General features: G+C 58.5%; 1 protein-coding gene across 6 annotated transcripts in view; it reads right to left on the bottom strand.

Annotated features, from left to right (window-relative positions):
• Positions 1 to 1,141: 1,141 nt before the first annotated feature.
• The window catches only part of ARHGEF10L (Rho guanine nucleotide exchange factor 10 like), a 73,207-nt gene continuing 46,521 nt past the window's right edge, over positions 1,142 to 27,827 (bottom strand). For all 6 annotated transcript variants that reach the window (XM_044421266.1, XM_044421260.1, XM_044421265.1 and 3 more), the window contains 8 exons: positions 26,095 to 26,216; positions 22,134 to 22,220; positions 20,778 to 21,001; positions 19,914 to 20,068; positions 16,992 to 17,137; positions 10,019 to 10,193; positions 3,091 to 3,213; positions 1,142 to 2,261 (listed from right to left, as the gene is read on the bottom strand). In XM_044421266.1, coding sequence (XP_044277201.1) covers positions 1,729 to 2,261; positions 3,091 to 3,213; positions 10,019 to 10,193; positions 16,992 to 17,137; positions 19,914 to 20,068; positions 20,778 to 21,001; positions 22,134 to 22,220; positions 26,095 to 26,216 — 1,565 coding nt within the window. In that variant the 3' untranslated portion in view covers positions 1,142 to 1,728. The remainder of the gene's footprint in view (positions 2,262 to 3,090; positions 3,214 to 10,018; positions 10,194 to 16,991; positions 17,138 to 19,913; positions 20,069 to 20,777; positions 21,002 to 22,133; positions 22,221 to 26,094; positions 26,217 to 27,827) is intronic.

The raw sequence follows: 27,827 nt of genomic DNA, 5'->3' as shown, positions 1-27,827 counted from the left end.
ACTCTGCTCGGCCTCTGCAGCAGAGCCCTCCTCCCGAGGAGGGGGCTGTGGTCACCTCCCGAGGGCCCGGGCTCCTCCCGGTCTTCGGCGCTGGGCGGCTCGCTGGCGCCCGTCTCTGCAGCCTCCTGGCCAGTCAAGGACCTTTTTCTGCCTAAATGCGCTCAGCGCCATGCCCACAGACATCGCCGGAAAGCTCCCTTCTTCCCCCCACTTTGCCTCGAGCATCACCCACCTGGCCACGGCTCCGGGCACCGGGCTGCGGATCAACCACGTGGCTTAGCTGCGGAGCGATTCGCACCATGCTGCTTTTATCATTGTATTTCTAGTAGCTTTGAGGCCACTGCAGTTAAAGCTGCATTTAAAGTTTCGATACTTGCAGCAGAACCTTTGCCTCGACATCTGGTCCCTGCCTCCAGCTGCCCCCTCCAGGGGAGGCCTCTCTCGGCAACCACGAGGCGGGGGCCTCTTCCGTGGTGGCCCCCAACTGTGGAACGAGCTTCCCGCTAAGGTCTGCTTGACACCAACCCTCTTGACGTTCGGCAGCAGCGTAAGACTGTACTCTATCATGGGGCAGTTAAGAGCCATAAATAGCCCCCTAGGGCATTATGCCGGCTGCCTGGGGGTCTTGCTGTCTTAACCAATGTTGACTGTTGTGGTTCTTTAAATTCCACTTTTAAATTTTGTAGTCAAGTGTTATGATATTTTACAGTTACCCATATTTTAGACTGTAGTTTTATGATATTTTATGTGTTGTTGTAAACCACCCAGCGAGCTTCAGCGATTGGGCAGAAGAGAAACAAAATAAATAACATAACAGGAATGCATAAGCGCTGAGCGCCCATGTGCCAGAATTTACCGCTCCATCACTGCTTGCACCTCTGAGGCAGAAGAAAACTATTTCGGATTAAGCAATCAAGGAAGCTCCTGCCATCCCGAGGGCCCACAGGACGGGGGCTCTCTCTTCCAGGCCGTGTCTTCTCCAGCGGGGAGGCCACCCATCCCGGGGACGACTCCTCTTCTTGGAAGCTTTCCCTGCATGCGACAATCCGAACAAAGTCTGTGCTTATCATGCAAGAGTCTAATTCTAACGGCTCCCCGTGGGAAACGACCCCAGGAACCGCCAGGGAGATGTCAAAGCGGGTCCTGTTTCAGCCACCTTTATTTCTGCATCTGAAGATGCACCCTATATATACAGATTTTGTTTGTACAGTCTAATAATATACAGCATTTTCATGTTTTTATATATATATAATCTATATAGATATAGATATATATATTATTCACACGTCAGTACACAAACCCTCAGGTGAGGAAACTGTCGGCTCCGAAACCTGCAGGGAGCCCAACTGGTTCCTATGCCATCTGGAAAGGGCTGCCAGCAACGCGAGCCGGCTTCTCGAGGAGGAGGAGGAGGAGGAGGAGGAGGAACAGAGGCGAACAAAAGGAAAGAGGATCTTGAACGCTGAAGAGGACTCTTCGGGAGAGCACAGACGGAGTCTGAAGTGAGGGAGGGGGAACAGGGTCGCTCCTTCGCCAGGCCAGGCCAGGCAAGCCCTTCCCCTGGCGAGTCTGGAAGGCGAGGGGTGTGTCCAGAGAGCAGGGGCCCGAGATCCACCACCGTGCGAAGGTGCGGCTGCTCCGAAGCGCAGCCGGGAGGGAAGGAGAAAGAGCAGTCCTGGGGAGAAGGCAGGCAGGCAGGCAGGCAGGCAGGCAGACAGGCAGCCGGGGCTATAGCATCAGGGGAACTTGCCACATGAGTAACGTGCTGTCTGCTTCGCAGCCGGCTGGAGGTTTGCCGCTGGGGCTGAAGTTCCGGTAGCCTCTCCCTCCGGAGATGATCGCCAGGGAGGAAATCTCCTTGCGGTGAGCGTCCCGGGCACACGGCCGGCTGCGCACCCAGATGTCGGGGTCGTCGGCCATCTCGTAGATGGAGCCGTCCTCCTCCGTGTGCTCCGGGGCGCCCCCGGCCGCGGCGGAGGGCGTCTCGCGCACCGAGAGCAGCTGCCCGGGTAGGTGGGCCGTGGATCGGAGGCGGTACTGCAAGAGCAGGCCCTTCTTCCGCATCTCCCGCGTCGGGGGGCTCTCCGGGGCGGCCACCTCCGAAGGCCGCCCGCCGCTCTTCTCCTCCGCCGCGGACGGGGGTCCGGCCAGCGGGTCTTCCTCCTGGTCGCTCTTCAGGACTTCCGGCGCCAGCGTGCTGAGGGCCACGGCCAGGAACTCCACGGGGCCGCAGTGGCCGTTGAGGGACACCATGCCCTTCCCTGGGCGGCAGAGAGAGGCAGAAAAGGCAGAGATGCTGTTGGGATCCTCAGGGATCCACGTGCTCCCAAGCTGGATTACTGCCGGGCGCTCTGTGTGGGGCTGCCCCGGAAGGCTGCTCAGAATCTGCAGCCGGGCGGCAAGGGCTGCTCTGAGCCGGCTCGCACAAGCCGTCTTCACGCTTCCAAGCCCGGCTCAGGTGCTACATCAGCCCCCCGGGGCGTGAAGCCAGCGGGCAACTACCCAGACACTGCACTCCTGATGTGGGCAGGCCTCTGAGCACCACCTCTAAGGCAGGCTCAGCTGGCAGCCGCAAGGAGAACGGCCTTTTCAGTGACGGCCCCGCCGTGCAACGCAGGATACAGCACCATCTTAAACCTTCAACCGTGCAAAATGAAATAAAACCAGAGTGAAAAGCAACAGCAGGGGAAGACCTAAAACACAAGAGCGTATTTTAAAGCTACAAATTGTCTGTGTGTGTGTGTGTGTGTGTGTGTGTGTATGCACATGCCGCCTTAACTGCCAAAGGGTCTTTGCCAGGTGGCTTACAACCACAATGAAAAATGACAACACCTGGGCAAAGAAACCTCTTCCGTGGGTGCTGAAACTGTTCGGCGCAGGTGCTTCTCTGCCTTAACTCCAGCCAGCCCCTCTAGCCCAGTACTGCTCGCACAGGCTGGCAGCAGCAGCTCTCCAGAGTTCCTTCCCTGCTGTCCCCGGAGATGCCGCAGACCAAGCACGGCCCTTCGTGTGCCAAGCAGGGCCCCTGCGGCCAAGCCCCGGTCCAGTCGCACCCCTGGGAAGCCCTTTCCGGAGCAGCCGGAGACTCACCTGTGATCTTGGGGATCCCCTCCAACCGGGGCACCGGCAAGAGAACCAAGATGCCTTGGTCGGTGCCAACCCACAGAAGGCCCTGGCAAATCAGGAGGCTCGTGACCCGGACGTTCTTCTGGCCTGCAAAAGAAAGAGGGTCGCTGGACCAAAAGCCTCGTCCTCGCCTGGACGCCGAAGGCCAGCCCCAAGCGGGCTTCCCAGCACGGACCTGAACGGGGCGGCCATCCGAGCACGCTGCAGGGCGCCTCCGGGTGTGCTGGCACCAACGGGGCCCATACGAAGGGCGCCTCGCCGCTCGGAGCCGACGTGTGTTTGGTGTCCGTCCAGATCCGCCCTCCTGCCTGATCCTGTCTTCCGAGTTTAGCATGAACAGGAGCAAAACTCGGGAAAGCAGGCCAGCAGGGCAACAGGCATGGGCAGCGGGCAGAAGCGTGGAAAGGAGCGTTCCACGGAGAGGTCCGTCCGGGGCTAATCAAGAGCGGAGCCGTCCGTGTCTCCTCCTCCGTATTGCTTTTGTTTTTAGCCTGCCTTTCAGACAATTATCACCCCCCTTAGCGGCTCCCATCAACTCCAGAAGAATGAACCCAGTTCTGCACTGAGGAGTGCAGAGGACAGCAAGACATCGCAGCAGAAGGGAAGGAACAGATCGAAGCGTTCCACTTGACATCGCCAGAGCAAAGCGGCGAGCTGAAAACGGCACCGACGCCTGCCTGCGTTTGCTTGGATACGTACAGCATTTACAAACGGCTCTGCCAAAGAAAGACGACGATTCACAGGTAGCAAGCAGGGCGAAAGGAGCAAAGAATCAAATGCACATCCTTAAAAATGTTTAACATCAAGCTCTGTCAGCATCTGGCAAAAGCCTGTGTGTTTTTTTAAGTCTTTGGCTGGCAGAGCAGCTGGTGGGGAGCTCCAGAGAGACCTGCTGCACTAAAAGCTCTCCGCCAAGTGAACTCTAAACATGCTCAGGAAGTACGCAGAACCCCAGCAGTCATTCCAGTGCCCGGGAAGGCTGAGCAGGAGGAGGGCACACGACCAAATAGCCAGCCCTGTTTCACATTCACCAGAGCCCAGGTGAACGTCCCTTGATGGACTTGCACCCCCTTCCCTGAAAGGAAAGGTGTTCCAGAGTTCCTCTGATCTGCTCCGTCCATGAAACACAAAAGTGTCAGGCATTCCCCATACCACCAATCAGACTTTTTTAAGGGGCACAAGAATTTGGCTCCCCTTTCAGAAGAGTGGGATCCCTGACTAGAAGGACCAGGCAGCCAACACGAAAAGCCGACCTGTTTTTTTTTAGCCGAATCGAAGAAACTGCTGACGGGAGGCAACAGGCAGGAGCAAAATGCAACACGAAAGGCTGATGTGCAGGTGTCTTTCCAGGGAACGTTTTATTATTGCGGGGCTTTTCGGTTTGTGCTGCATTCTTGAATTGTCATTTTTATTGCCGTTTTAATTGTTGCAAACCACGATGTGAGCTTCGGGTATAGCCATATGTCATGCTGCACAATAAAATAGAATATAGAATGAAATAAAAATATTACCCAGGGCAGTGGACAGAGACACTTTTCAGCAGCGGAAACGTCTACCTACGAACACTCTGTGCGGCTGGATTTTCTTTAAAAGACGGGGATTGCCAGTTGCTGGAAGCTGGCCGGGGAGGGTCTGAAGCCGGGGTGCGCCATCCGGCTAGTGTGCTTGCGAGACAAATGCCCGGCTCACGGGTGCCACCTTCTCTTGCGTCTTCTCCGAGTTCAAGCGCAGAAGCCACCGCAGGAGGAATCGAACCTGCTGGCTTCAGGAGCGGCAAATTTTTCGGAGAGATGAGGCTCCTGGAATTGGTTTGCTGGCATGGAGCAAGATGGCTGCCCGAACGTCTGGGCTCTCCTCGGGCGCATGGCGCCGTTACAATGAGCAGCTGCACTTCCAAATTAGCCACTGACTCCTGTGGACGTGGTAGCCATCAGCAGCCCCTAGTTGCGAACTCCGCATCTCCCCCCTCACCTCAGCGGCTCTCAGAAGGAAGCAGCAAAGAGGGCAAGCTCTCCGTCTTCACCATAATTTTGTCTGTCCCTGTCAGACTTGCACCTTCTGTGAGCCTTTCCTAAAATCCCCACGGAGGCTGCAGGCGCGAGGAATTCCTTTGGGAAGAGGCCTCGTTCCCTGCTGGCTTGCAAAAGATTGTAAAGCGGTTTGGCCTTCAGTGGGCCATTCCTGCCCCAGAGACCTGCTCCTTGGGGTCAGCCCAGCAGCCTCCACTTTGGGGCTCTCCATGGGGTGCGGGGACAGTTAGGAAGAGCAGCTGAACCGCAAACCCGGCCGCTGCAGAGAGTCCCAAAAGCAAAGCATGTTTTCCGTGCTCAGCTCAAGACTGCTCCAGTCAGGAAAATTCCCAACCTTCAGCAATGTCATTTGTGCAGAGGGGACGGAACGCATGCAAGCGTTCCCCAACCTGGCACCCTCCTCACACCAAGAAATTAGCTGGAAATTAGAGGGACTTGGAATCACTTCCGCAGGGGCACAAACAGCCACAGGGGGAAAGACCCACAGGAGGGAAAGGGACAATCCAGTTCTCTGTGGAGCTGCTATTTTGGCTGTAATTGACTCAGGACAGAAAGTGCACCCTGGAAGAACCAACTGAATAAAAACTGGAGAAATGAGTCTTTTTGGAACATAGGCATGAAAATGCGTAACCTGAAAAAAGCTCATGGGTTTGCTTTACTCAATGGGGGAACGACGACGCACTTCAAAGATACATACAACTGAGGTGCGCATTTGGGAAAATATGCACAAGAATAGGCATGGATTTTCATGCAGAAAGAAGAACGTCTCAGCGTGGGAATAAGCTCTGAGTTGGGATCCAGAGACGCTCACGGGGCTCAGGGGTGCCAATCTGCACGCAGCTGTTGCTGAGGTCAAAGACGAGCGGGAGCGCGAAGGCGGACTGCAGGGGCTGGGGCAACGCACCGCTGGCCCCCAAGTCCTGGAAAACAGCCCCGGTGGGGGGGGGGGCGGCTCCCCTTCCACTTGGACAATCCGGTCTCCCCACGGAATCCTACCTTGGCCGAGAGAGTTAGAATTCCCCTCACGCCGCCTCCTCTTCCTGCTAAGCCCTTGCAATGCGGTGGTGCATTTTAATTGCAAATTAGTGCCTCCAGGACCAGGAGAGGTGCGAGGGTGGGGGGAGAGCCAATAAAAGGAGGCGGGGGCAAGCGAGCAGCGGCGATGGAAGGCAGGGGAGACAGGCGACTGGAGCGCAGCCGCGCGGCATGCCAGGACGTGGCGGGCGGTGGGGCGCTGGGACACACTTCCGGGGCCCTCTCGCTCCGGGGAACGGAGGGAGGATGCCGCTGCTGACTACGTCAGCTGCCCACCAAGTCCATCCGGGCCAGTATTTCCGACCCTGGCTGGCAGCAACGGCTCTCCAGGGCTTCGGGCAGGAGCGCTGAGAGCCCTGCTGGAGACACCGCTGGGGACCAAACCGGGACCTCCCGGATGCGCAGCCGGGACTCTGCCACGTCAGGGCGGTGGGACCCGCCACCCGCCACTTCCGTTCCCCTGCGGCCGGCCGGCCACACACAGCCCGGATCAACCTCTGCTCCAAGCATCGGCTGCCTGCTCGGTGCACGCGGGGTATTCAAGGCAAGGAATGCTCCATCGCAGGCTGGCCTCCAGGCCTGCTTGCGGTCCCTCGGAGGGCCGTGACCCTTCCTTGGCCACTCCGCCGTTCCCCAGCTGGCCACCATGGGCGGCCCCTCACCCTTTGCCCACCTGCCCAATTTCAAAGCCCCAAATTGCCTCTCACGCTGAAGCTTGCTGGCTGCCTGGAGGTGCTTTAAAGGAAAATATGCCAGGACCCAGCCTGGTCCTTCCACCTCAGCCACCTCTGGAATGGGACCTCGGAGGGCTCCCCCCAGGCCGACCCCGGCAGCCCCCGGGGTGAGCGAGGTCCAGCGCCTCAGCTTAATCTCGCCTGCCGCAGAGGCAGTGAGCACCGGCTGGCCCTGCAGGGCTGCAGAAAGCCGTCCAGCCTCACCAAAGGCCAGCTGATCAGGCAACATTTAAAAATGAGCTTCGCGGGAGACAGAGGATCCAGCCTGAGAAGCAAACTAAATTCTCTGCACTACTGACATTACCTGGGACCTCCATGTCCCTCCCGGCTGGTTTTTCCAAGCTCGGTCAAGTGCCCCCGCCCCCGGAGAATCCAGGAACGCCCACGTGGTCCAGCAACACGGCACATGGTCACACCAAGGGTGGGCGACTTAACACGTGCACGCTTTGCTGCCCCCAAGCGTAAAAGGGGGGCGGGGTCCAAACAGTCATTTCAGCCTCTGTTTTACCCCTTGTACCAGCCACTCTAGATGCTCGTTTAAATACGTATTTCTCAGTGCCGGGGGAGGGAGCAGCCCCAAGACTCCCCCAGCACCCACCCCCGGGTGGGAGCTGGGGCGCAGGCTGGGGGCGGTGTGCTTGGGTGCCAGGCCCCCCTCAGCCACGGCGGGCCAGCCGTACAATTGAGCAGGGTCAAAATATCCTCCTCAGGCGGCCGACCGAGGGTTGCCATCAAAGGACAGCAGGTTGCCCGTGATTTAAAATAAGCTTTGTATTTGCAGTAGGGCTGGCTCCCAATTAAGGGAGCCTTCACTTGATTAAGCATACATTTCCATTGATTAAACCAGCATATATTTGCATAGGAACAGAACGTGTTTGGAAGAACACACACACACACGCGCGCGCGCGCGCACGGGCTCTGTCTTTAAGACGAGCCTCTGCCGGCCGCGGCAGCCGCCAAAGCCGTCCTGGACGGTTGCAGGGTCAAATGGCTCCTGCTCGTGGCGGCCGCAAGATGCCCCCAGGATCCGAGGCAGCGCACTGGGGAGCACCAGCGGGAAGGGGTCTCTTGCACCCGTGCCCCGCTTTCGGACTCCCCCCGGGCATCAGCTTGTCCGCGACACAAACAGCACGCTGGACAAGGGGGTGCAGAAGCTTCCCTGGGCCACCCCCTTCCCAGCCCCTAGCAGTTCGGGGCAAATTCTCTGTTCCCCCCTGCGAAGGACTGAATGGCCCCTCAAGGGGACGTGAACGGCCCAGTGAGAGTGAAGGGGGGCTGCTCTGGCCCCAGCCCTGCCCGGCCCGGGTGCCACCCAAGCTCTTCCTGCCGGGGACGGGAAGAACCTTTCTCTCCAGGCACCCAAATGCTGCATTGGCTGAGGGCCGGGAGCCAGAAACTCTCTCCCTCCCGCCTTCTGGGGGTGCTGTGAGGATAAGAGAGCGTCGCAGCCCTGATGTCCTTCCTGCAGGAAGGATGGAAAAATAAAATGTATTTTTTGCATCCTAATCTTAGCCGTGTGATCCCCCGCTTCAAGGAGGCACCTTTCTTTAATCCTTCTCTCCATATGGAGGGTGGGACACTAATGCCAAATAAATACTTTACCACCAAGACTTAAATACTCCTATGCTGCACTTGCTCCAGCAATATATCTACACATATACAAATTTTTAAAAGCTGGGCCTTTCTCGCAAAGGGTTTTATTCATGGCCTTGTCTGGCTTAAAAAGATGAGACAGAGCTTAAGTTCAAAAGTGCATTAATACCACCAAAACACAAGCACAGCCCCCAGGGAAATGGGGAAGCGGTGATAAATTTTTAGCATGCGTCTTTTTTTACAAGAAAACTAAAAAAATTAAAGAAACACAGAACACTTTACACGGGTAATGCATTTAAGTATTAATTACGCAATTGGTCTGTCTTGCAGATGGAAAGGGAGAGAGACGAGAGATCTAAAAGGTTTATGAGCGGGGGGGGCACTGGAGTGAGGAGCAGAAAGATTAATGGCGAGGCCTTATATTGGCCATTTCTGCTCCTCGGAGAAGCCTGGCTGCTGGGAGGGGGCCGGGGGGAGCGGGACGCGGGGCTGGCTTCATGGCGGGAGGGTGGAACTGCCCACTGGCCACGCCAGCGTGCTGGCCGGCCGGCCCACCCGCCCCGCAGCCCCGCTTTCCTGGGCCTGCCTCTCTGCTTTCAACATGACCATGTGAGAAAACCAGCCTCTCCCTTCACTGTCCAGCGACACGCCCTTGCAAGGCACTGTTTGCTGCTTGGATCCCTTCCGACCGGCCACTCGGCCTCAGGGGAGACACCACATCCGTTTGGAATGGAAGAGCAACCATGCAGGAAGCCGGAAAGGCAGCTGCTTTGCCAAGAAATGTTTCTATCCCCCACCACAGCGCCTGTGCTTGGACCACCCTGGCCCGGCCTTTTTGTTTTAATTTCGTTTGCATGGGATGCACTGCTTTTTCGTCACGGATATCCAGAGCTATTTTAGCAGGAATTCGGCCCGCCAGCTCAGCAGACATGCGCAAAGGCGACACGGGAACGGAGCCTGCATCAGATGCCTCGGCAAGAGACCCAGCAAGAGGCAGGGAGGGCAACGCGGACGGAGATCAGAAAAGCCGGCTGCTGGCTGACCTTCCAGAGATCAACCCAGCCAGGCCTTCAGACCCCTGGGAACACCAGCTTCTGACAAAAGGAGGCGGGGGCAGGAATGCAAGATCCAAGAGGGAGCGGGGGCAGTGCAGGGTTCACGGGCCACTGGAAAGGCCTGCGGCAAGCGGGGAGGGGCGTCCCGAGGCCAAAGTGGTCCTTGCGGGAAGGACTCGGCACCCCGCTCAGCCTGAGAGGGCCAAGCTGCTCTGCATGCCTTTTGTGAGACGTCCACGGCTTTCTAACCCAGGCAAGCAGCTGACAATCACAAGACACGGTTTGGCAAGGCCCGCCTGGAGCTAGAGTCCCCTTTGGCGGCCCAGGGACGTGGTCGGTAGCCGGAGGCAATGCCCGCTCGCAGCTTGCTAAGAAAGGCGGCCGAGGGTGGGCACAGCTGGGCTGCCAAGGGCGTTGAGCGGGGGCTTCCGCGGGCTCCCCTTACCTGGCAGGGCGAACGTGGTCCGCGTGGCAACGTTGATCTCCTGCAGCAGCTCCAGGGTTTCGGTGTGGAAGAGGCGGATGGAGGAGCCCAGCGAGAAGGCCATCCAGACGCCGCTGCCGGCCTTGAGCATGTGGGTGACGCTGGCGCACTCCTCCGGGTGCGCCTCGAAGGTTTGCTGTGGAGAGAGCAGGGGACAGGCGGGCTGAGCACAGCGGAGGAGGCAGGCTGCCGGTGGGGCAGAGCCTCGTCCCGCCCGTGGGGCAAATCCCTCCCATGCAGGCCAGGCGCCGGCGGTGGGTGGGCCGAGCCAAGCAGGACGGGCCCCTGCCCTGCAACCTGGTCACTCCGCCTCAGCAAAGCATCCCAGCCTTGCAGGAGGAGAAAAGACCTGTGCGAAGCTGGGAGAAACCCCTATCGGTCGCCAAGGGAAGGGGGAATGGCCTTCTTGGAACCACATGCTAAAAACCCTCCCTTGCCCTAAGCCACCTGACAGGACTGAAAGGTCAAATCCCCACTTGCGAGTCCTGCGGGTTTAAAGAAACATTTCTCTGAAGACCTGTAAAACTGGGGATGCTATTAAGCAAATCACAATCCTAATGAGGATAAGTCAAATTTGCAATTTTTGCAAAACAAGAATTTGCTGGAAAAATTAAGAAGAGCCCCCTAGGGGGATTAGAATGTGTTATTATGAACAATATTTCTACCCTGAACTTTATGCAGTACAGTTGACAAATCAGCTAACATAAATAAATATAAAAGGCAACACCGATAACAAATAAATGAATGCTAAATGTATATTAAAAAAGCTTAAACCAAATAGCTAATTAAAGAGCTGCAGAAGGACTCCTGTTCAAAAGTTGTACCAAACTAAAACTAGTTGAATCAGGCGACCAACGAACAGGGCAGGGGCTGGCATCCCCGGCGAGGAGGGCAGTGGCTCTGCCCGGGCGCCACCGCTGACGAGGCCCCATGAGCCCCCACTGGGCTCTGTGGCAGGAGACCCAAAGCGGGGGTCTCACCAGCAAGAACGAGGCCGCCTGGGCTTCGACGCCCAGCACCGGGACGTTATCCAGTGCCGCTCCCGTAAATATCCTCACACGGACGCGGCTGATGTCTTCTGTCAGGGCTTCCCGAGGAGGCTGAGCGTGCAAGTGAACGATCCAATACAAACCACAGAACAGTAAAGAGAGCGGCCCTCCGAAACAGCCTTCCCTGACCTCCAGGTGTGCCGCACTGCAGCTCCCATCAGCCACAGACGCCCGGACCAGGGCCAGGAATGCCAAACCATCTGGAGGACCCCTGGGGCTGTGGAAAGCTGGCCTGCCCCGCCCAGGGTTCCCGGGGGTTCACTCCCAGCCTGCTTAGCTGGAAGGGCCAGGAAAGGACCCCCCCACACATGCAGAAGGCGCGCCTGGCTGCGAAGCCGGCCCCCCCGTCTCCCACCGAGTCCCAGCCTCCGTTGCCCATTTCCCACCATCCACGGAGAGGTTGCATCCACTGCGGAAGGAACCGGGACGATGCAGGGGGCAGCGGGGGGGGCATTTGGCCCCCTGCTCATCAAAGAGCCCCGGTTCCGCTGCACCACCACTCACTCGCCGACGCGCGAGCCTCGCAGACCCAGCCAGCCTCGGGCTCCACGGGTCTGCCTTGCCCTGCTCCCTCCTGCCTCCTCCCCCCCTCTGCCCCCAGGCGGGCACCGCGCGACCCCCTGACCGACGGCCCCCTCCCCACGAACGCAGGAGAGCCGTTCTCCTCCCCCCTCGGCCAGAGCTGCCGCGCGCAAGCCTCGCAGCTTGGAGCGGCCCCATCTTTATTGCCTGCATTATAAAACCCAGAGTATTATGCTGAAAACGCTGACACAACCCCTACCCATGGCGGCAACAGCGGCATTTATGTACCTCGAAATGTCTATATAAAAATCCGAGCTCCTATAAATCCAGCCGGGCAGCGGGGGAAGCATAAAAAGTCATATTAGTATTGATGCGGCATCAAACTTTGCCCGACAGAAGGTGCCAAGGCAGGGCTGGTGCCAAGATCCGCCGCCCGGAGGAAACAAAGAGCGCGGGGCGGGTAAATCGAGGGCTGGCCGTTCGAGCGGCGAGGAAAACAAAGGCCTGGTTCAGGGGCCCCCGGTCCTTTCCGCTCACCGGGAGGGTTGTGGGTGCTCTCACAAAATGGCTGCCGCGCGGGCGGGGCCTGTCCGGCCTGCTGTGGGTGCCGCCGCTCACAGAACACCCGTTGCTCAGAGGGCCAACGGGGGCGAGGCTGGAAGAAAAGGAGCAAGCGCAAAAAACTGGAGCCCCAAGAAGAGGCGGCGCCTGAGCCGCAGGGACGAGTCCGTCCGTCCGTCCGTCCGTCGCAACGGTGCGGGAGGGCAGCCCTCCCCTTTGCCGCAGGTCATGCGTCCAGTGGGCTGGGGAGGGTCTGCATAATCTTAAAGAATGCTAATTAAACCAGCACGGGCAGAGCGCCAAGAAAGGTGTCCAAGGGCAACGTGGTCTCCAGAAGTTTCAGTTTTTAAATCAGCGGAACTGGCGCTTTGCAGAGTCATGGATATTCATCAAGCCGAGCTTTTGCGGCACAAGGAAGCCAGACGACGCCCCGAAGAGGATCCAGCCCCTCGTTCGCCCCTCCGACAAATCTGTGTAATGACACACTAGGAGAACGTGGCCGCTATTCCGGGATCCCCCGGCAGCCCATGAAAACACGACGCACCTCAGCAAGACCTCGCGCACCTGAGATCCGTTTCTTCATTCCCGTGATTCCAATGTCACCTTTGCAGGTGATGCCTATTTGCAAGGTGCACCCGGAGAGGCGGTTCAGGCGGGCGGTGCTTCCGGAGGCCCCGGGGAGAGGGCCTGGGAAGGCAGGCAGCCACGCCGGGGGACATTTTGACCAGACTTCCTCGGGCGGCAGCGAGAGGTGGGGACGGGGAGCTTCTGGGGACGGGGGATGCCCGCCGCGTGCACGGGACTTCTGCGCAGTTCCGCACAGTCACCTCAGCGCCAGGACCTGCTTCCCCTGTAAGGAGCTGAGCCGATCGAGGGCTCGGTTCCAGCGGGAGGCGACGCCTCACTCAGAAAAGCGGGGCAGGCCCGTGACCCTCACCACAACCTTACGAGGTAGGCGCATCTGAGCCAAGGTGAGCCTCATTGCTGCCGCAGAATTTGAACCCAGGTCACCCGGGCCTTAGTCCAGCTCTCGCCCGCAGACCACAGCGGCCTTCCAGATTTGCTCCAGAGGTATCCCGACCTCGCAAACAAGCACCCAGCCGAGGCAGGCGCTGCCCTGCTTTGGTTTACGGCCCCGTATAATAACAGTCCTCGTGCGAATGATGGAGAACGGCTTCCCATTATTTCTTTCTCCATCTGGGGAAAATGACCTGCTTTCTATCCTCCAATTGCATTTTGAGTTGTTGCCTTTTAGGCTAAGAAAATGACTGTCGATATTCCTCTTGTTTATATCGCCACGGAGTTTATTTCTTCTGCCCGGGCCAAGGAATCGATGTGCTGTCACCGCGACGATCCCTCCCCGATGCCGGCACCTGCAAGGAGCCTGATGGGTTTCCGAATCCCCTGGGAAAAGCACCCGCACGTGAGACGACACCACTTCTGCCCCGGCACTTCCGCCCGGAAGAAAACTGCAGGCTAGAGAAAGATGAGGGCCGGGGTACAGATCCTCTTTCGCCCTGAGGGCTGGATCCTATTTGGGGGAGGCTCTGGGGGGCCGCATCCCAGTGGGGGGTGGGGCTGACAGTCAAAAGAGCAGCAGTCCCAGTACATTCCAGCCCCAGGCTTTTCCTGCCAGTAACTTGCTTCTGGGGAGGCATCTCAGCACTGTAAAGTGGGGGGGGGGGGGGGGGTAGGGGTGGGGTTGGGGGGGGGGAAGTCCCCAAAGGGGGGGGGGGGGCGCTCAGGGCAAAGGGGAGTGGCCACCCAGAGGCCCAAGTGGCCTGATTTAGTGGCTGGACCCGAGATCCTGCACTCCGGATGTGCGCCCCGATTCCGACAATGAAAAAGCCGCCTGCCTCTGCCGCCACCGACATGTGGATCCCTTCGCTGATCGGGACAGACCCTCCTCGCGGGGGTAGTGATCAAACTGGGGGGCACGTGTCTCACCCACCGCTAGCTTATGGCGGCTTCCCCCTCCCCACTCCGAGCGGCAACCACTTCGGCTTGCAAGGAATGCACTCTGCAGAAACTCAGAGGAATTCTCCCCTCTCCGGAGGAGAGCGCATAAGCGGCGTGAAAAGGATGCCGCCCGCAGAGCCCCGGAGATCTCGAGCGGCCCATCCCCACATCCCCGAGACCACCCGAAACGGCAGCATGAGCTGGGACACTCGTCCGCAGGGCCAGCTCTCCCCCAAAGGGCTCCCTTCGCACCGCCCCCCGCCGTTCCGCCCCCACGATGCAGAGCCGGGGCCCCGCTGGCCCCGAGTGCCGCTCGTTCGGGCCTTTTAAAAGCTCTCCCGCTCCGCTGCTTCGGCCTCGTTAAAGTCCCCGCACTCCAGCAGCTCCCCAGAAGCTAATGGGCGCACAGAACAAGGCCAGCCTCGCCGGGACCGAGTCAGCAGGGGAAGCGAGCGCTGAGTTGCCACTTTCCAGGTCACGCCGCCTCGCAACAACACAGAACTCTGCCGTGCGCGCTGGAGCCATTTGCTCCTAAAAAGCCCCGGCGGAGAAGCAAATCGGATCCCCCGGCAGCAACACCAAGTGGAAGATTGGCCTGTGATTGCCGGTGAACTAACAAGTTGGAGGAAGCTGCTCGGCGGGCAGCGCGGAATCTAGGTCAGGCCATCTCGGAGTAGGCAAGGCCAGGTTTGCTGCAGTGCCCCCCCTCCTGAGGATGTGCTTTAGCAAAGCACAGACCCCCCCCCATAAGCAGAGGGGGATACGCTGCAGGAGTCGGACGGGCGAGGCGGAGGAACGCTGGTCCGACGCTGCTATGCCCGCACACACAACACCCCCCACCTGCCGCCCGGCCCTTCGTGTTCTTTCTCCCCCTGTATTATTAGTGCTTCCCCATTATCCTGCATGCTAAACAGGCCATTCCAGGCAGTTTGCAATGATTTAACAAAAAACCCAAAACTTAATAAAACCACCGAAGTAAAAGCAGCAAAAAACAAGCCATATATTTAAAGACCAAATTAAAACTATGCCTCTTCACGCCATTCCTGGAGGCCAAGAGAGCAGCAGCATCTCATCGTCCTGCAGAGAAGACAGCTGGGGAATGACGCAGGAGAAAAAGCCCCTTCGAGGGGGCCGGGGAAACAGACCCCTGGAAGCCCCTCCAAAGCCCCGTCCGAGGGATCTTGTCACCTGGGCAGGTGCGGGGGAGACAGGCAGTCCCTCAGGTAGCCCTGGCTTAGCTCCAGGGAGCGGCTCCTACCACCATCCAGGGACCTGCATTTCCGCTAGGAAGCTCTGGCCCAGCACGGAGCTTCGGCCTGCCTTGACTCCCACGGCTTTGAGCAACTGCGGCGGCCGTCTCGTCCCAAAGCCACGGCGCTGCCCCGAATCGGCCACAGCCCCCACTGCTGTGCCTCTGTGACAAGGGACAGCTGACCGTCAGCTGGAGGCCGTGCTGACAAAATTTGGTATGGCTCTCGCACAATTCAGCAACTGACCCCTGAAGTCGCACGCTTGGCACAGTTCACCCCCGACACACACACACAGAGGGCTGCAAACTTCCTGAATAATAGAATGGGGATGCCCAGGAGGTGGGCCAGAAGCTGCAGGGACCATCGGCTGAGAAATTTGCAAAGAACAGTGCCCTGGCGCACACCCCCCGCTGGGGGTGGCTGCTGACAGGGACGGAGGAGGAACACTTTCCAGTTTGTGTTTTATCAGGATTTACCCAGCTCACACCGCTCAGACCCATCGTGATTTTGAAAGCGGTCCAGAGTGAACGTCTGCGCATGCCAGAGCTTGTGCGGTTATATGCAGGCCTGCCCTTGCACACGAAAAGTGTGTACGTTTGGAAAAAGCACTTGAAAGTACGTGCAGTTTTGGAAAATGTGCACACCAGAAACGATGAGAGAAGAAGGCGTACACTTCGGAGAAGCGCAAGAAACGCACCTTTTCACGCACGCAGAGAAAGGGAAGGGAGCATCTGATACAGACGCAGAACAGAGCGGGCTCTGAGGTTGAATCTCAGGAACTTCGGAGAATTTGGAATTTGCACCCATCGCTTTTGTACAATTCTGCGAGGGGCACCTCAGCGAGCGGCTGAGCCAGAGGGTTCAGGAAACACTGGCGCTTGCACATCCCTACAGGACGGGGAGAAACGGATTCACGTGACGGCACCGGGCAACCTTCACTAATGGCACACTTTCGCCCTGCCAGAGAAGGTGCGACCTGGTTCTCCCTCACAGCACGTGACTACTGGAGTTTTCATTCAGAGAACTGCATAAACAACAAGCGTATCTATCTGGGAAAAGAACATTTAAACATGCCCTCGATGGGGAAAGGCGGCTTGCAAAAATTATGTATCTCTTAGGCAAGCAAGCATAGAGGAATGAGCATCAAAGAAAGGTCGGTTTGCCAGAAGAGAGACTTCACGCTTTACAACAAGGACATAAAGATCTTGAAAAGGATCGCTGCTCTCCTCAGGGCATTAGCTCAAACCTGTACCAGATTAAATAAGACAGATGAAACACTTTGCATTGGAGAAAATTAATGATTCAGACTCTTGGATTTTAGCCTTGTCTACTTCATCTTTGGCAGCCTGAAGCTTCGATAAAAGTTGGAAACTGTAGCCCAGAAAATGGTGGCGCTGAGAACGAGGAGTGAACCCACTCCCTCCATGGTTCTCTGCTTCTCCAGTGAAGCCACGAGGAGGAGAAGGTTGAGAAGCAGGAACCGCTGGCAAGAAAGGTGCAGGCGGACTCCCTGAGGGGCCGGGCTGGAGGAGGCCAACTCGCCCGAGGACCCCCCAGGCCCTGGAGCCGGCACTGCTCGGACCGGTCACCCACCTGTGCCTTCAGGCTGGCTGCGTCGAACACAGTGACTTGGTTGCCACAGCTGGCCCAGAGGGCATCTTCCAAGGTCAGCAGGGTCCGCACCGGCTCCAGCCCCACCGTCAGACAAGAGGGCTCAGCTTCCAAGTCCCAGAGTCCCCCTGGAGGGAGGGAAAGCGGGGAGCAGAATAAGGTGTGCTCACACGGGCCGGGTGAGGAACAGAAAGGCATCGTGGAAATCAAGCGCTGGGTCCAAGTTGCGGCCGGCCCCGGGGAGAGAGCACAGAGAGACATTCTGATTTGAGACTGCTGGGAAACATGGAACCAGAGCAAGTCAGAAGGGGTCTCCCGGGCCATCTAGTCTGACCCCCTGGCTCCAGCCAGCTCCACTCACAACATGCCCGCCATGTGCATGTCCAGCCTCGCCTTGAACACCCGCACCGATGGGGCTTCAGCCACCTCCTGTGGGCAGGTTCCTGGAAACCCGAATTCACCTGAACCCACAGCGCCCCCCACCAGCCTTTTTGCTTCAGGGGAACTCTGGCAGTGTCTTGGCCCCACTCAAAATGCTTTTCAGATGGATTTGTTTACGGAAAAGGTGTGGGGCAGGAGGAGACGGCTCTGCTGCTCGCGGGATCCAGGTGCGCTTTCCGCAACGCTGTTTTTGCCGAGCTTGCCCCTTGCCGACGCGAGTGGCAGATCCACCATCCCCGCTTCTGCCAAGGAGACAGGGGCCTCGCTCCTTCAGCCCCCCAACACTTCACTTTGCCTCCCCTACCCCCTGATGCACACACTTTAATTAAAAAACATAAACGGCTTATCAAAAGCTAATTAATAAAAAGCCACACAGTGCCAAATGGAGTTTGGAAATCTGTGCATAAACATCCGTTTATAACCCCGGAATGCAGGGCAACGAGTCACAGATTGAGGGCATTTAATGGAACACGGGGAAGGGGGAGACAAGCACAGTGTGGGAACACGGCACAGAGCTGGGGGCCGGGAGGTGGGCCCGCACCTGGCGAGGAAGAGGAGCCGATCCAGCCACCTCAGGCGAAAAGCAGAACATGGGCTGGCATCCAGCACCACCGGGCCAGCGCCACAGGTAAGCCTGCCGGGCACCTGCCAAGGTCGCCCCTTGGCCACAGCGGTGATGCAAGAGAACACGGAGCAGGAGCAGGAGAGGACCGACCCCGCGAAAGAGGAGTGCTTAAGAGTCCGCCACGCCTTCCCAGGCTGAATCAGGCCGACCCGAGCTGGGGCGGGTTTCTCCACCCAAAAGTTACAGGGGAAGGTGAATTAAAGCACAGCCAACGGGCTTCAGGGGCCGTAAAACAGCCGCCTTCCCCTCTGCCAGGGAGAACTGACAGCCGATCAATAGGAAATTACAGCGCTTTCAAATTGGGGGTTTTGTCTCAGGGCCTGGAATCCGGGAGCTGCATTTTGAAAGCCAATTAGCATAAAGTGTTTTGGGGGATAAGATATGGAGCGTGTTTCTCCCACCCCTCTTCTTCCTCGGCTTCAACAAGCAGGAAATTAAAATAGATTTCAAAGTAATTAAAGGCACTGGAAGCAAGAGGTGGATGAAAACCTCCCCTTGAGGGGAACCTCAGAGAGCCACGGCACTATTTAAGCCAGAATCTTGTAGGCGGGCTCCCGCCAGCTGTGTTGGACTACAACTCCCATCATCCCAAAGGCCGGGCTGAGCAAGCTGAGGCCGCACGCCTGCCCCCAAGGGGCCCCTCCCAGCTCTCGCTCTCTCTCGCACGCACGCACAAGCAGGCACAGGCACATCCACGTGACGTGAGCATCTGGATGTCTCGCACGTCTCCTGAAATTAAATCAAGCTGACCCCAACGAGGCTGGATGGGGACCATGGGAGTTGCAGCCCGACACGTCTAGAGGGCCGCGGACGAGAAGCACGGGGAAGCTTTCGACGGGCGCTCTTGACATTTCCCGGAGCCGTGACCAATGCACACCAACGGGCGTGCGGAGGATGGACATGGGGACTTGGGTGCGGCTGGCAGGCGCACCAGGTTGTTTCTCGCTCCTTTTGCGGGATTGCCAGCCATGGAAGCCGCTGGGGTTAGAAGGAATAGGAGGAAGGAGAACGCAGGAGGCGAGCCAGGCTGGGCCGCACCAGGCTGAGTGGACCAACACGCCATCCTCAGGCAGCGCTGCCTTGGCCCATCCAGCCCAGTATGGCCAGCTCTGACCGGCAGCAGCGCCCCGTGTTCCAGGCAGAAATCTTTCCAGCCCTTCCTGGAGGGGCTGCCAAGGGTAGTTCCTGCACTCTGCCAGCAAAGCAGGTCCCCTCCTTAAGCCAGGTCCTTTGGGGCCTATTTTCTTTTCTACTTCGGGTTGTTGTTGTTGAAACGGATCGCTGCAAAGATACAGTTTTGAAACAGAAAGCTGATAAATACGTCACTTGACTTCCAAAGCTGAAGTGGCTATGAAGCAGCACTCCAGTGTGAAATTCCAGGTGGACGCTCCAGGCAACTTCCTTTTCAATTCTTTCAAATGGGAAAAGCTGTGTTTTTCGAGAAACCTGCATTTTTCTCAGACAGCTCTACATTTTTTTCAAGGGAAACCTTTTGCAAACACGAAGGAGTTTGCAGAGATTCGGAGAACGCAGACTCCTGCTCTCATGTGTGTTTGGGATTGCACTTGGGGCCTCTGAGTGATTTGCAAACAGAAATTAAATCCTCACACAGCCCTGGCTGCTCCCAAGAATCCCGGACTTGCTGAACCAAGGGTCTCATGCAGCATAAGGCGCTTTCCAATATTCCTAAAAGGTATCCAAGGAACCCATGAGAGAGAGAGAGAGGACGCTGGTTTCTGGAGTCGGGCTCCTTCCCCAGGAAAGGTCAAAAGCTACAGGGAGAAGCGGCCTCGGGGAGACGGACTGAGGCAAAAGGTCCCTCAATCGCCGCAGCTCACCAGTGCTCCTGGGGTAAGCGGCGACGGTCCCATTCTGCAGGCCGGCGAAGAGGTAATCGGGGTTGTGCTTCAGGCAAAGGACTGGCTGAAGCCCAGGGCTTTTCCCTGACAACAAGCACTGCGTCCCAGTGTCCACGCTTCCGTAAACCAGGATGCTGGAGGAGAAAAACATGTGTTGGAGACGGACAGCAGTGAGCTCTCCGGGAGAAAAGCGAGCAGCACAACAGCCCGACGCAGCAAAACTAGAAAACAGCGGGTGACCCCTAGTGGAAGATAAGCCGTCTGAGGCTCTTATCCACAGAAGAGGCTCTCAATGTCCGATCTGTCCCGAGTCGGAGGGGACTGTGCATCTGAGCACACACAGAGTGCCCCCCGCCCCCCTCCGGGCAACTGCGACCAGCACATCCGCGCCTGGCGGACGGGGCCCTGGTGCAGAGCGCCGGAGGGGCAAAGCTTGCCTTTCAGAGGGGGAGCCCTTCCCACACGCAACACGCCAGCGCAAAGCACACGGGATCAGGTGGGCCTTGCTGGCTGCGCTCGGCCAGGGGCCGAAGCCCTGGGGGGCTGTGGTGCCGCGGGGGCCCGAAGGGAAGGGGTGGCGCCAGGGGGCCAGATGCCAGCTTGGTCCTTGGGAAGAGAGGACGAGCCGCGCAAAGGCAAGGGGCAGATCGAATGCGTGGCAGGTGGGGAAAGACAGGGCTGGGGCCCTTGGGGATGCGAGAGGGCAGAAGGGGTGGGTTTCGCCCTGGGGTCTGAGGCTGAATCCCGTGGCCCCCAAGGAGACCTCGGGGCCCGCCCGGGGGCGAGAGAGCATGGAGCACCGACTCGTGCCGACGAACACGCGCTCTCACCCCGCTTCCTCACCTGCCATCCTGGAGCCCAAGGCAGATGGCCGGCTGTGCCAGGACGGGCTGGCGGTCGGTGGCCGTCTGCGCGTCCTCGCTCTTTCCCTCCTCGCTCCTCTCAGGAATGTATTCTGAACAGAGAACTAGGGAGGCCACGGGGAAGGACTTGACTGTCCGAGGCACCGGCCGGTTCAGGGAGAAGATCTCTACCTGCCCCCCGGCCCCCTCCTGGCCGCCCCCGACCTGTGACACCAAAGCAACATGGAAGGACAGCGTTAAGCCTCCGAGCGGAGAAGGGCCCTCCCAACCGATTCATCCCACGGTTATTCCAGCCCGGGGCCTGGGGGCGAATCCAGCCACGTGGGGCTCCCCCACGGCCACACCTCCTGCCACAGCCAGCGACCAGGCGGAGCTTCCCGGGTGTCGCGTGCTTCCGGCCATTGTGCACGTCTGCTGGGGAGGCCAACTATCAGAGATGCGGGTGAAACAGGCTGCGTTGTTTCCACTTGCCTGTACGGGAGGGGGCCGTTTTTGGCCCGGCCTGCTGCACGTTCAGCTCCACACCCAGGGGGCTGGGAGAGGTCTCCCCGCTCTTTCAGCAGCCCCCCATGCGTATTAAACAAGCTGGGGAACATCTGGGTCAAGCTCGCTGAGCGTTTGCAAGGGCTTGGCTTTATGTTCCTCAGAGTCAAAGGAACTCCCAGCAGCTTTCCCCAGGGGCTTGCCCTGCAGAGCTGCTGACTCCAGTTCCCATCATCCTGCTAGAGCACATCTGGAGGGGACCGAGTTAGGATAGGCTTGGCTACAGAATCCTGGGAATGGCAGCCCCTTGCCCAGTTTTCAACCCCCTTGCAAAATCACTATCCGCCAGCTCCTCTGCCGTGCCTTCCTTCCTCACCAGCCCTTCCTCCAGCTGGGGCTGCTCCATTCCAGGTGCCCCGCAGGCCTCCCCACTCGACAATATCCAAAACGTTTCTTTCCTTCCCCCTTTGCACACTCCCTCCCCACGTGCCGGCCTTTGTGGCACTGTGATGCAGGCACACAGCACAGCCAGATTGTCCTGAACACTCTCGCGTGCCTCCTCTGTCGCTCGCAAAGCAACCCACGAACCACCCGCTGCTCTGGATTCGCATGCAATGACAACCCATGGCCTAACTCTGCAGAGCTCGCAACCCAACCAAAACACATGGGCTCTTTTCCTAGACTGTTGGTGGTTCTGCTAGGGAAAGAACAGGGGTGAAAGCCCTTCGGATGCAGAAAGCCCTCGGCTCCCGGGGACCTAAGCAGAATCGAAGCACAACCTGCAGCCAGGCGAAGTGGCGGTGGGGGGGGGGGGCTCACGCAAAGCTCGGCAGCCGTTTTGGGACCAACTCACCCAGAGGTAGCCTTGGGGCAGGGAAGTGCTGACAGCGGAGAAACCCAGCAGGGAAGACTGGACTGGACTGTGCACGGCCGTCCCCAGCTGCACACAGGATGAAGGAGGAAGAGGAGGAAAAAATCAGGAGTACAAAGCGTAAAAGGGTGGAGGGCATTTAGCCAGTTTGATTGCTGAAGTTGTTCTGGGTCACATTAACTAAACCGATCGCAAGCAATTCACCAATACGATCACTCTTCGGAACCAAAACACAAACCCACAATCTAAAATTTTATCTGGCACCTGCATAAAGCTGCTGCTGGCAGGGAGGGCGTCATTTGGCAGCATGCGAGGCCCCCCCCCCCCCCCGTAAAATGCAGCATTGTGCAGATTTCTTTTTTAAGTGTTAAAAATCAGCTAAACTCAAGCGCGGCAAAGAGCCCTGGTGGGGGCCAGCAGAGGGGTCCATGCGCACCCCACCGGAGATTCTCAGAACGGAAGGCGCCGGCACGCTCCGTCCCTCGCGCCTCCGAGCGGCCGTGGCTGGAGAGCCGCCGCAGGCAGGAGCTCAGCTTCTCCAGGCGTCTGCACGACCATGGTGGGAGGCAGGATCCTGGCCTGGAGGGGCCCCGGGAAGCCGCCAGATGCAGTAGAGGCCGGAGACAACCCTGCAGCTGCGGGTCTGTGCCCTGCTCCACCTGGCTCCCCCTGCACGCAGCAGCTGCAGAAGCACTGCACTGGCCCGTCTCCAGGCCGGGAGCTCAACCCTGGAGTGGAGGGAATGAGGCGCTCCAGAAGGCAGGGAAGCAGGGAGCCTCGGGGACTCCGGAGCCCACTCCCAAGTGCCCCAGGTGGAAACCACTGAAAAAATACAGGGCCGCCTGCGGGGGGAAGATCGCCTCTGGCGCGCCTCTTTCGCAGCACAAGCCAGCAAGCCTGGAGGGTCCCAGCAGCATGGGTTCAAGAGGCGGGCGGTGCCCCGAGCTTGGAGAAGCACGGAAGGGGGCAAAATAGTGACCCCATCCTCTCCGGGTGTCACAACGGCCTGGAAAGGCAACCGACAGGGACCCGAAACGTTTCGTGCCTTCTCAAAATCAACCTCGTGGCGCTGCTCCTTTCCACCAGAGGTGAAAATCAGGGGCCCTTTGAAGCCAAAGGACACACAAAAGGCCCAGCTCAAGCTGTTCCAGAACCTCCGGGGGGAGGACGGGAAGGCAGCTTTGTAGATTAATCACAATATATATGAACAAAAACTTCCCCTCTTCCAGCTGCTTCCTTTTATCATCTCTCGCGGGGAGGGGGAATAAACCAAAGCGCAAACCCCACAGCCAGGCTGTTCGGGGGGGGGGGGGGGTGGGGCTGTAGAGACAGGCTGCCGTTCCCTGGAGGAGCTCTTGCCGCCGTTTGGTTTAATTAGACAAAACGGCAGCCAAGCCTTCAGGAGGGAACACACGCGCAGGCCCTACGCCGACACGGATCGTCCCTCCAGAGCCGGAGGGAGGAACAAGCGGGACGCAGCCGGTGGCCCAAACCGCCGCACATCTGTTGCTGCCACTAATTGGACATATATTTTTTAAAGGGGACATTCAGGAGACCTCCATTGTCCGTGAGACGGGAAGGTGGCGATTTTTAAGGCGAGGGATTGGAGCGCGGTGGCCCAAAGGCTGGGCTTCATTTTGAAGACTCCCCTGGAGACCACCCCCCGCTGGGGTGAACGTATGTCCACGCATTTCAGCTTCAAACTCTTCCAACCGGTGACTAAGCCTTAAAAGATGCCGCCCAGTCTTCCGAAAGCAGGGCATGGCTTGAAATAGAAGTGCTGGAACGACGGGCCTTGTCAGAGAGGGATCCGGCCAGCTGCGGAGCCGCCAGAGAGCCCGACGGAGAGTCAAGGTCGGTGTCTCAGAGGCACACGCACCAAGACAGGCTGAGCTTGAGCGTGGGAATGACCCGCAGAGGGAAGTGTACAAAGGTTGCAGCTGGGGACACAGCAGAGGTGAGGCCAACCCTGCAAAGAGGCTGGAATGCAGCGCAATGCTTGATCGTGGAAAGACACTTGCTCCCCTCCGAGATACGGGGCGCGCTTCACGACCGGGTGGCACAGAAGGCTGAGGAGCAACCGCTGGTCCGATGAGCAGCATCGCCCAGTGCCTGGAAGCCCCCTTTTCCGCCCCCAGGTGGGCAGGGGCTGTGGTGGACACACAGCAACAGAAGAGAGCACTCTGTGCATGCGCATCCTTCGTGGTTTTCCGTGGGGCGTCCCCGCCTGCTGCCTCCACAAAGAATCCTTGAGTGAAGAGGGAACAAGCCAGAGCGCTCCAAAAAGACCCACGGGCCTCACGGAGAAGCAGGGAGGGAGGAGGGGCTCCTCTCCAGCCATGAGGGCCTTCTGGGAAGATATCTGCAAAAGATTCTGCCCCGGAACAGCTGTGGAAGCCAACCTGGGACATTGCCCAGGTGTTCTGGAGGAGGGTCAAAGACAAACAAGCTGTCTTTCCTCTGGAAAGCTGCGCCAGTTCCTGCCATTCTCGGGCTAACAAGTGCCTTGGACCCTTCCATCTATCGGTCTCTCCTCCCCGAAGCGCTGCGGCATTCCTGGGCTATCGACCGCGTGCGGGCCAGCCGAAATAGCTCGCTAATAGTGGCCCAGGGAGAGCCGCGCTGGCTGCTTCTCTCGCTACGTCGCTGTGAAGTTGCCGCGATTAGTGCGAACGGGCCGGGCACTCTCGCACGGGGGTCAAGAGTTCCCGGCTGGAGGGCGCCTGCAGCATGAATCCGGCGCAGACAGCAGCTCTCCAGCGCCTGGCGGGCAAGTTCCAATCGAGAGGCGAAATCCAGCACCGTGACCTGCCTGCTCGGAGCCTCAGCTTAAAACCCGCCACCCGCCCGTCTGCCGAACGGCCGGAGGCCCTTGTTAACCGGCACCGACGCTGTGAACGCGACGGCGGCAACATGGAGACTGCAGGCACCAGTCTGCTCTCCCTTGGCTCTTGTCTATTCATCTCCTAAGAGCGCCTCTGCTCCCCAACCTGGGAGGCTGGCTTCGCGCTTACCGCCCTCCAGAGCCGGCTGCACTTGGGCTCCAGGAAACAGCTCGGGGCTTGGCCCTTAGCCCCGCCTGCGCTTAGGCTCTTCCCTCTTTCGGCCTCGCCGGGCTGCCTTCTGGGAGCGAGAGTGCTGTGGCCAGCTGTGCCCACAGCCAGTTTACGAATGGGCAGGTTCCACCCCCAGGCAGCCACCTCTGAGGATGCCGGCCCCCGTGCTCCCACCAGATCGCTGTTCCAAAACGGCTGCGGGCCCCTGGACACGGGCGGAAGGCGCACACCCTGTGCTACAGAGGGAGGGTCCAGGGTGGTGTGGACATGGGAGAGCTGAACCGGGACTCGGGGGACCTGGGTTCGAGTCTCCACGGGGCCCCCTGGGTGCCTCTGCAGCAGCTGCAGACTCCCTCACGGAGCTGCCACGAGAATAAAATGGGGACAAGGAAGAGGACTGCATAAGCCGTCTTGGTTTCTTTGCAGGGCAAGGGCAGGCCAGACATAGAATAAATAAATAGATATTTGAGTGTCCGAGGAGGACGGCCTCGTGCCACAGGCTGTTTTCCTGTGCGGATGGGAAGAGACCAGAGCCCCGGGAGAGTGTCCCGCAGGGAAGCGCTCTGAGCTAAAGCGGGTGGCGTTTTGGCCTCCCCCACCCCGGAATCCGGCCCCCAAGGGCCTCGGATTCAGCTCTCGGGCAGAAAGAGGCTCCATGCTCCTGGAACGGACACCCCACACGAGGGGGCTGCTGGTCTTCCGCCGCACCGGCCAGCCCCCCTCCCCTGGGGCCAAGCAAGCCCTCCAGGCTCCAGCTGCTCCCCGCCAGTCTGCCAACCCAGCATCTCCTTCACGTGGCACGTGGCCCTTCCCATCCGCAGGCCCTCCTAGTGCTAGGCACGTGGCAGAGAAGAGGAGGGGAAAGGAAGCTTCGGGCCGCCCCTTACCTGCAGGTCAAGCGCCCTGGAGGAGAAGGCCGGGAGCCGGCAGACCAGGATCGGGCACCAGAAGGGAGCTTTGCTCTTTTTGTCCTCCTCGGGACACAACCATCCTGGCTGGTTCTCTTCCCCTTTAGCAAAAAAGAGCACAGAAAGGGAGAGAAAGACGGTGAGAGCCATGGCACACACCAGCCTTCCCCCCCCCCCAGCGTCCTCCGGCTGTGCTGGACTACCCCGGACCCAACTGACTCACGTTAGCTGAGTCAACATTAGGAAGTGGTGCGTTCGGCAGGCAATGTTTTGCAAGCACAAGTCTGAGCATTTGCAAACCGTCTTGGATACCATGTGTGTGCCCAAGCTCCCGTTTGCTCTCAGGACTGTGACGGACGCGCGTCCGAGTGATCTGAGAACGGGGACGACACTCAGATTCAAGCAACTAAAGGCAGCACCAGCGAGCAAGCCTGGAGTGTGAGGGAGGGCGGGAGGGAGTGTGAGTGAGCCAGCATCCGGCATGCTGCAGAAGGGCCTCCGCCGGGTTCAGGGGCACGGCCGAGCGAGATCCCATCCGCGGGTCCACAGCTCAGCAGAAGACTGGCACCTTCCGCAAGACCCAGCCACCCACCCGTTCCAGGCGTTGCCGGCGGGTCCTCGTCAGCACCACCTCGTTGCACTTTGGAGCTCTGTTCCACCCTGTCTCCTTTCCTGCTTTCCTCCCTGTTCTTGACTGCTTTCTCCGTAAGTCGTCAAGCTGGCAAAGTTTTGTCCTGGGACTTGCGAGGTGCAAACTACAGGTCCCTGATGCTGCATCACGTGAAAAGCACGGCCACCCCTAGGCTTGTTTGCTCAGCTTGAGAGTTTCCTGGGAGTGCTCGTCCGTGGCTTTTGATAGCCGGCGGCTACAAGCCGCTGGTCACCCCAACCATCACATTGTCAGGGACAAGCAAAAAGCTGCCCCACCCTCTGGAGAGAGTCAGCACAAGCGAGAGCCTCTTCGGAGCTGCTGGGAGGACGGAGCCTTCTCCAAGCATGGCAACAGCTTTGGTGGGGCGAATAACGCCGCTTTAAAAAGATTAGCGTTTCCACTTGGATGCGTGCTGATTTGTATACAAGGCAGAAGCAAAAGCCTTTGCCCCCCCACCCCCCGCCTCCCCTGTCAAAACCGCACATGCAAGCAATTCCACACCTAAACAAAAAGCACCACCAGTGACGGCCATACAGGGAAAAGGAGCCAAGCAATAATAAAATGAAACTTTAAAAAAAAAGGGTTCCTCCACATTATAGCTTTTAACGCATCTTATTTTTAAGTGGCAGTTGCAGTCATTTTCCCCGGGGCGCCTCGGATTAAAATAGGCCAACAAACAATTTTGTTTTGTTGTTGTTGTTGTTTTTTTAAAAAAACCAGGCAAATCAAGTCATCAGCGCTCAGGGGAAGTCGGGAATTCAAATAAGATTTCAAATGAATTCCCCCCACCCACTCTCTCTTCCATTTAGAAATAAAAGAGGGAAAGAGAGGCTTTCTTGCCGCAGTGGCTGCTGGAGTCAAACAGAAAAGGAGATAAGACGACAGAGAAAGCATCTTGAGGGAGCTCGGAGTTGAAATGTAAAAGGGAGGTTGGAGACTGCCCAAAACCGTTTGCTGTTTTACTTCCCTCCGGTTAATGACAAGATTAAAGGACAGGGCTTGCTCAGCACAGCAGCCCCGAACAATGACATTGCCGGCTTGTTCATTTCCAGCTCCTTTT

Source organism: Varanus komodoensis, unplaced genomic scaffold (assembly GCF_004798865.1).
Source record: "Varanus komodoensis strain SLA01 unplaced genomic scaffold, ASM479886v1 scaffold116, whole genome shotgun sequence".
Taxonomy (NCBI): domain Eukaryota; kingdom Metazoa; phylum Chordata; class Lepidosauria; order Squamata; family Varanidae; genus Varanus; species Varanus komodoensis.
Note: the sequence above shows the minus strand (reverse complement) of the source record. Positions and strands in the feature narration are given on the sequence as shown.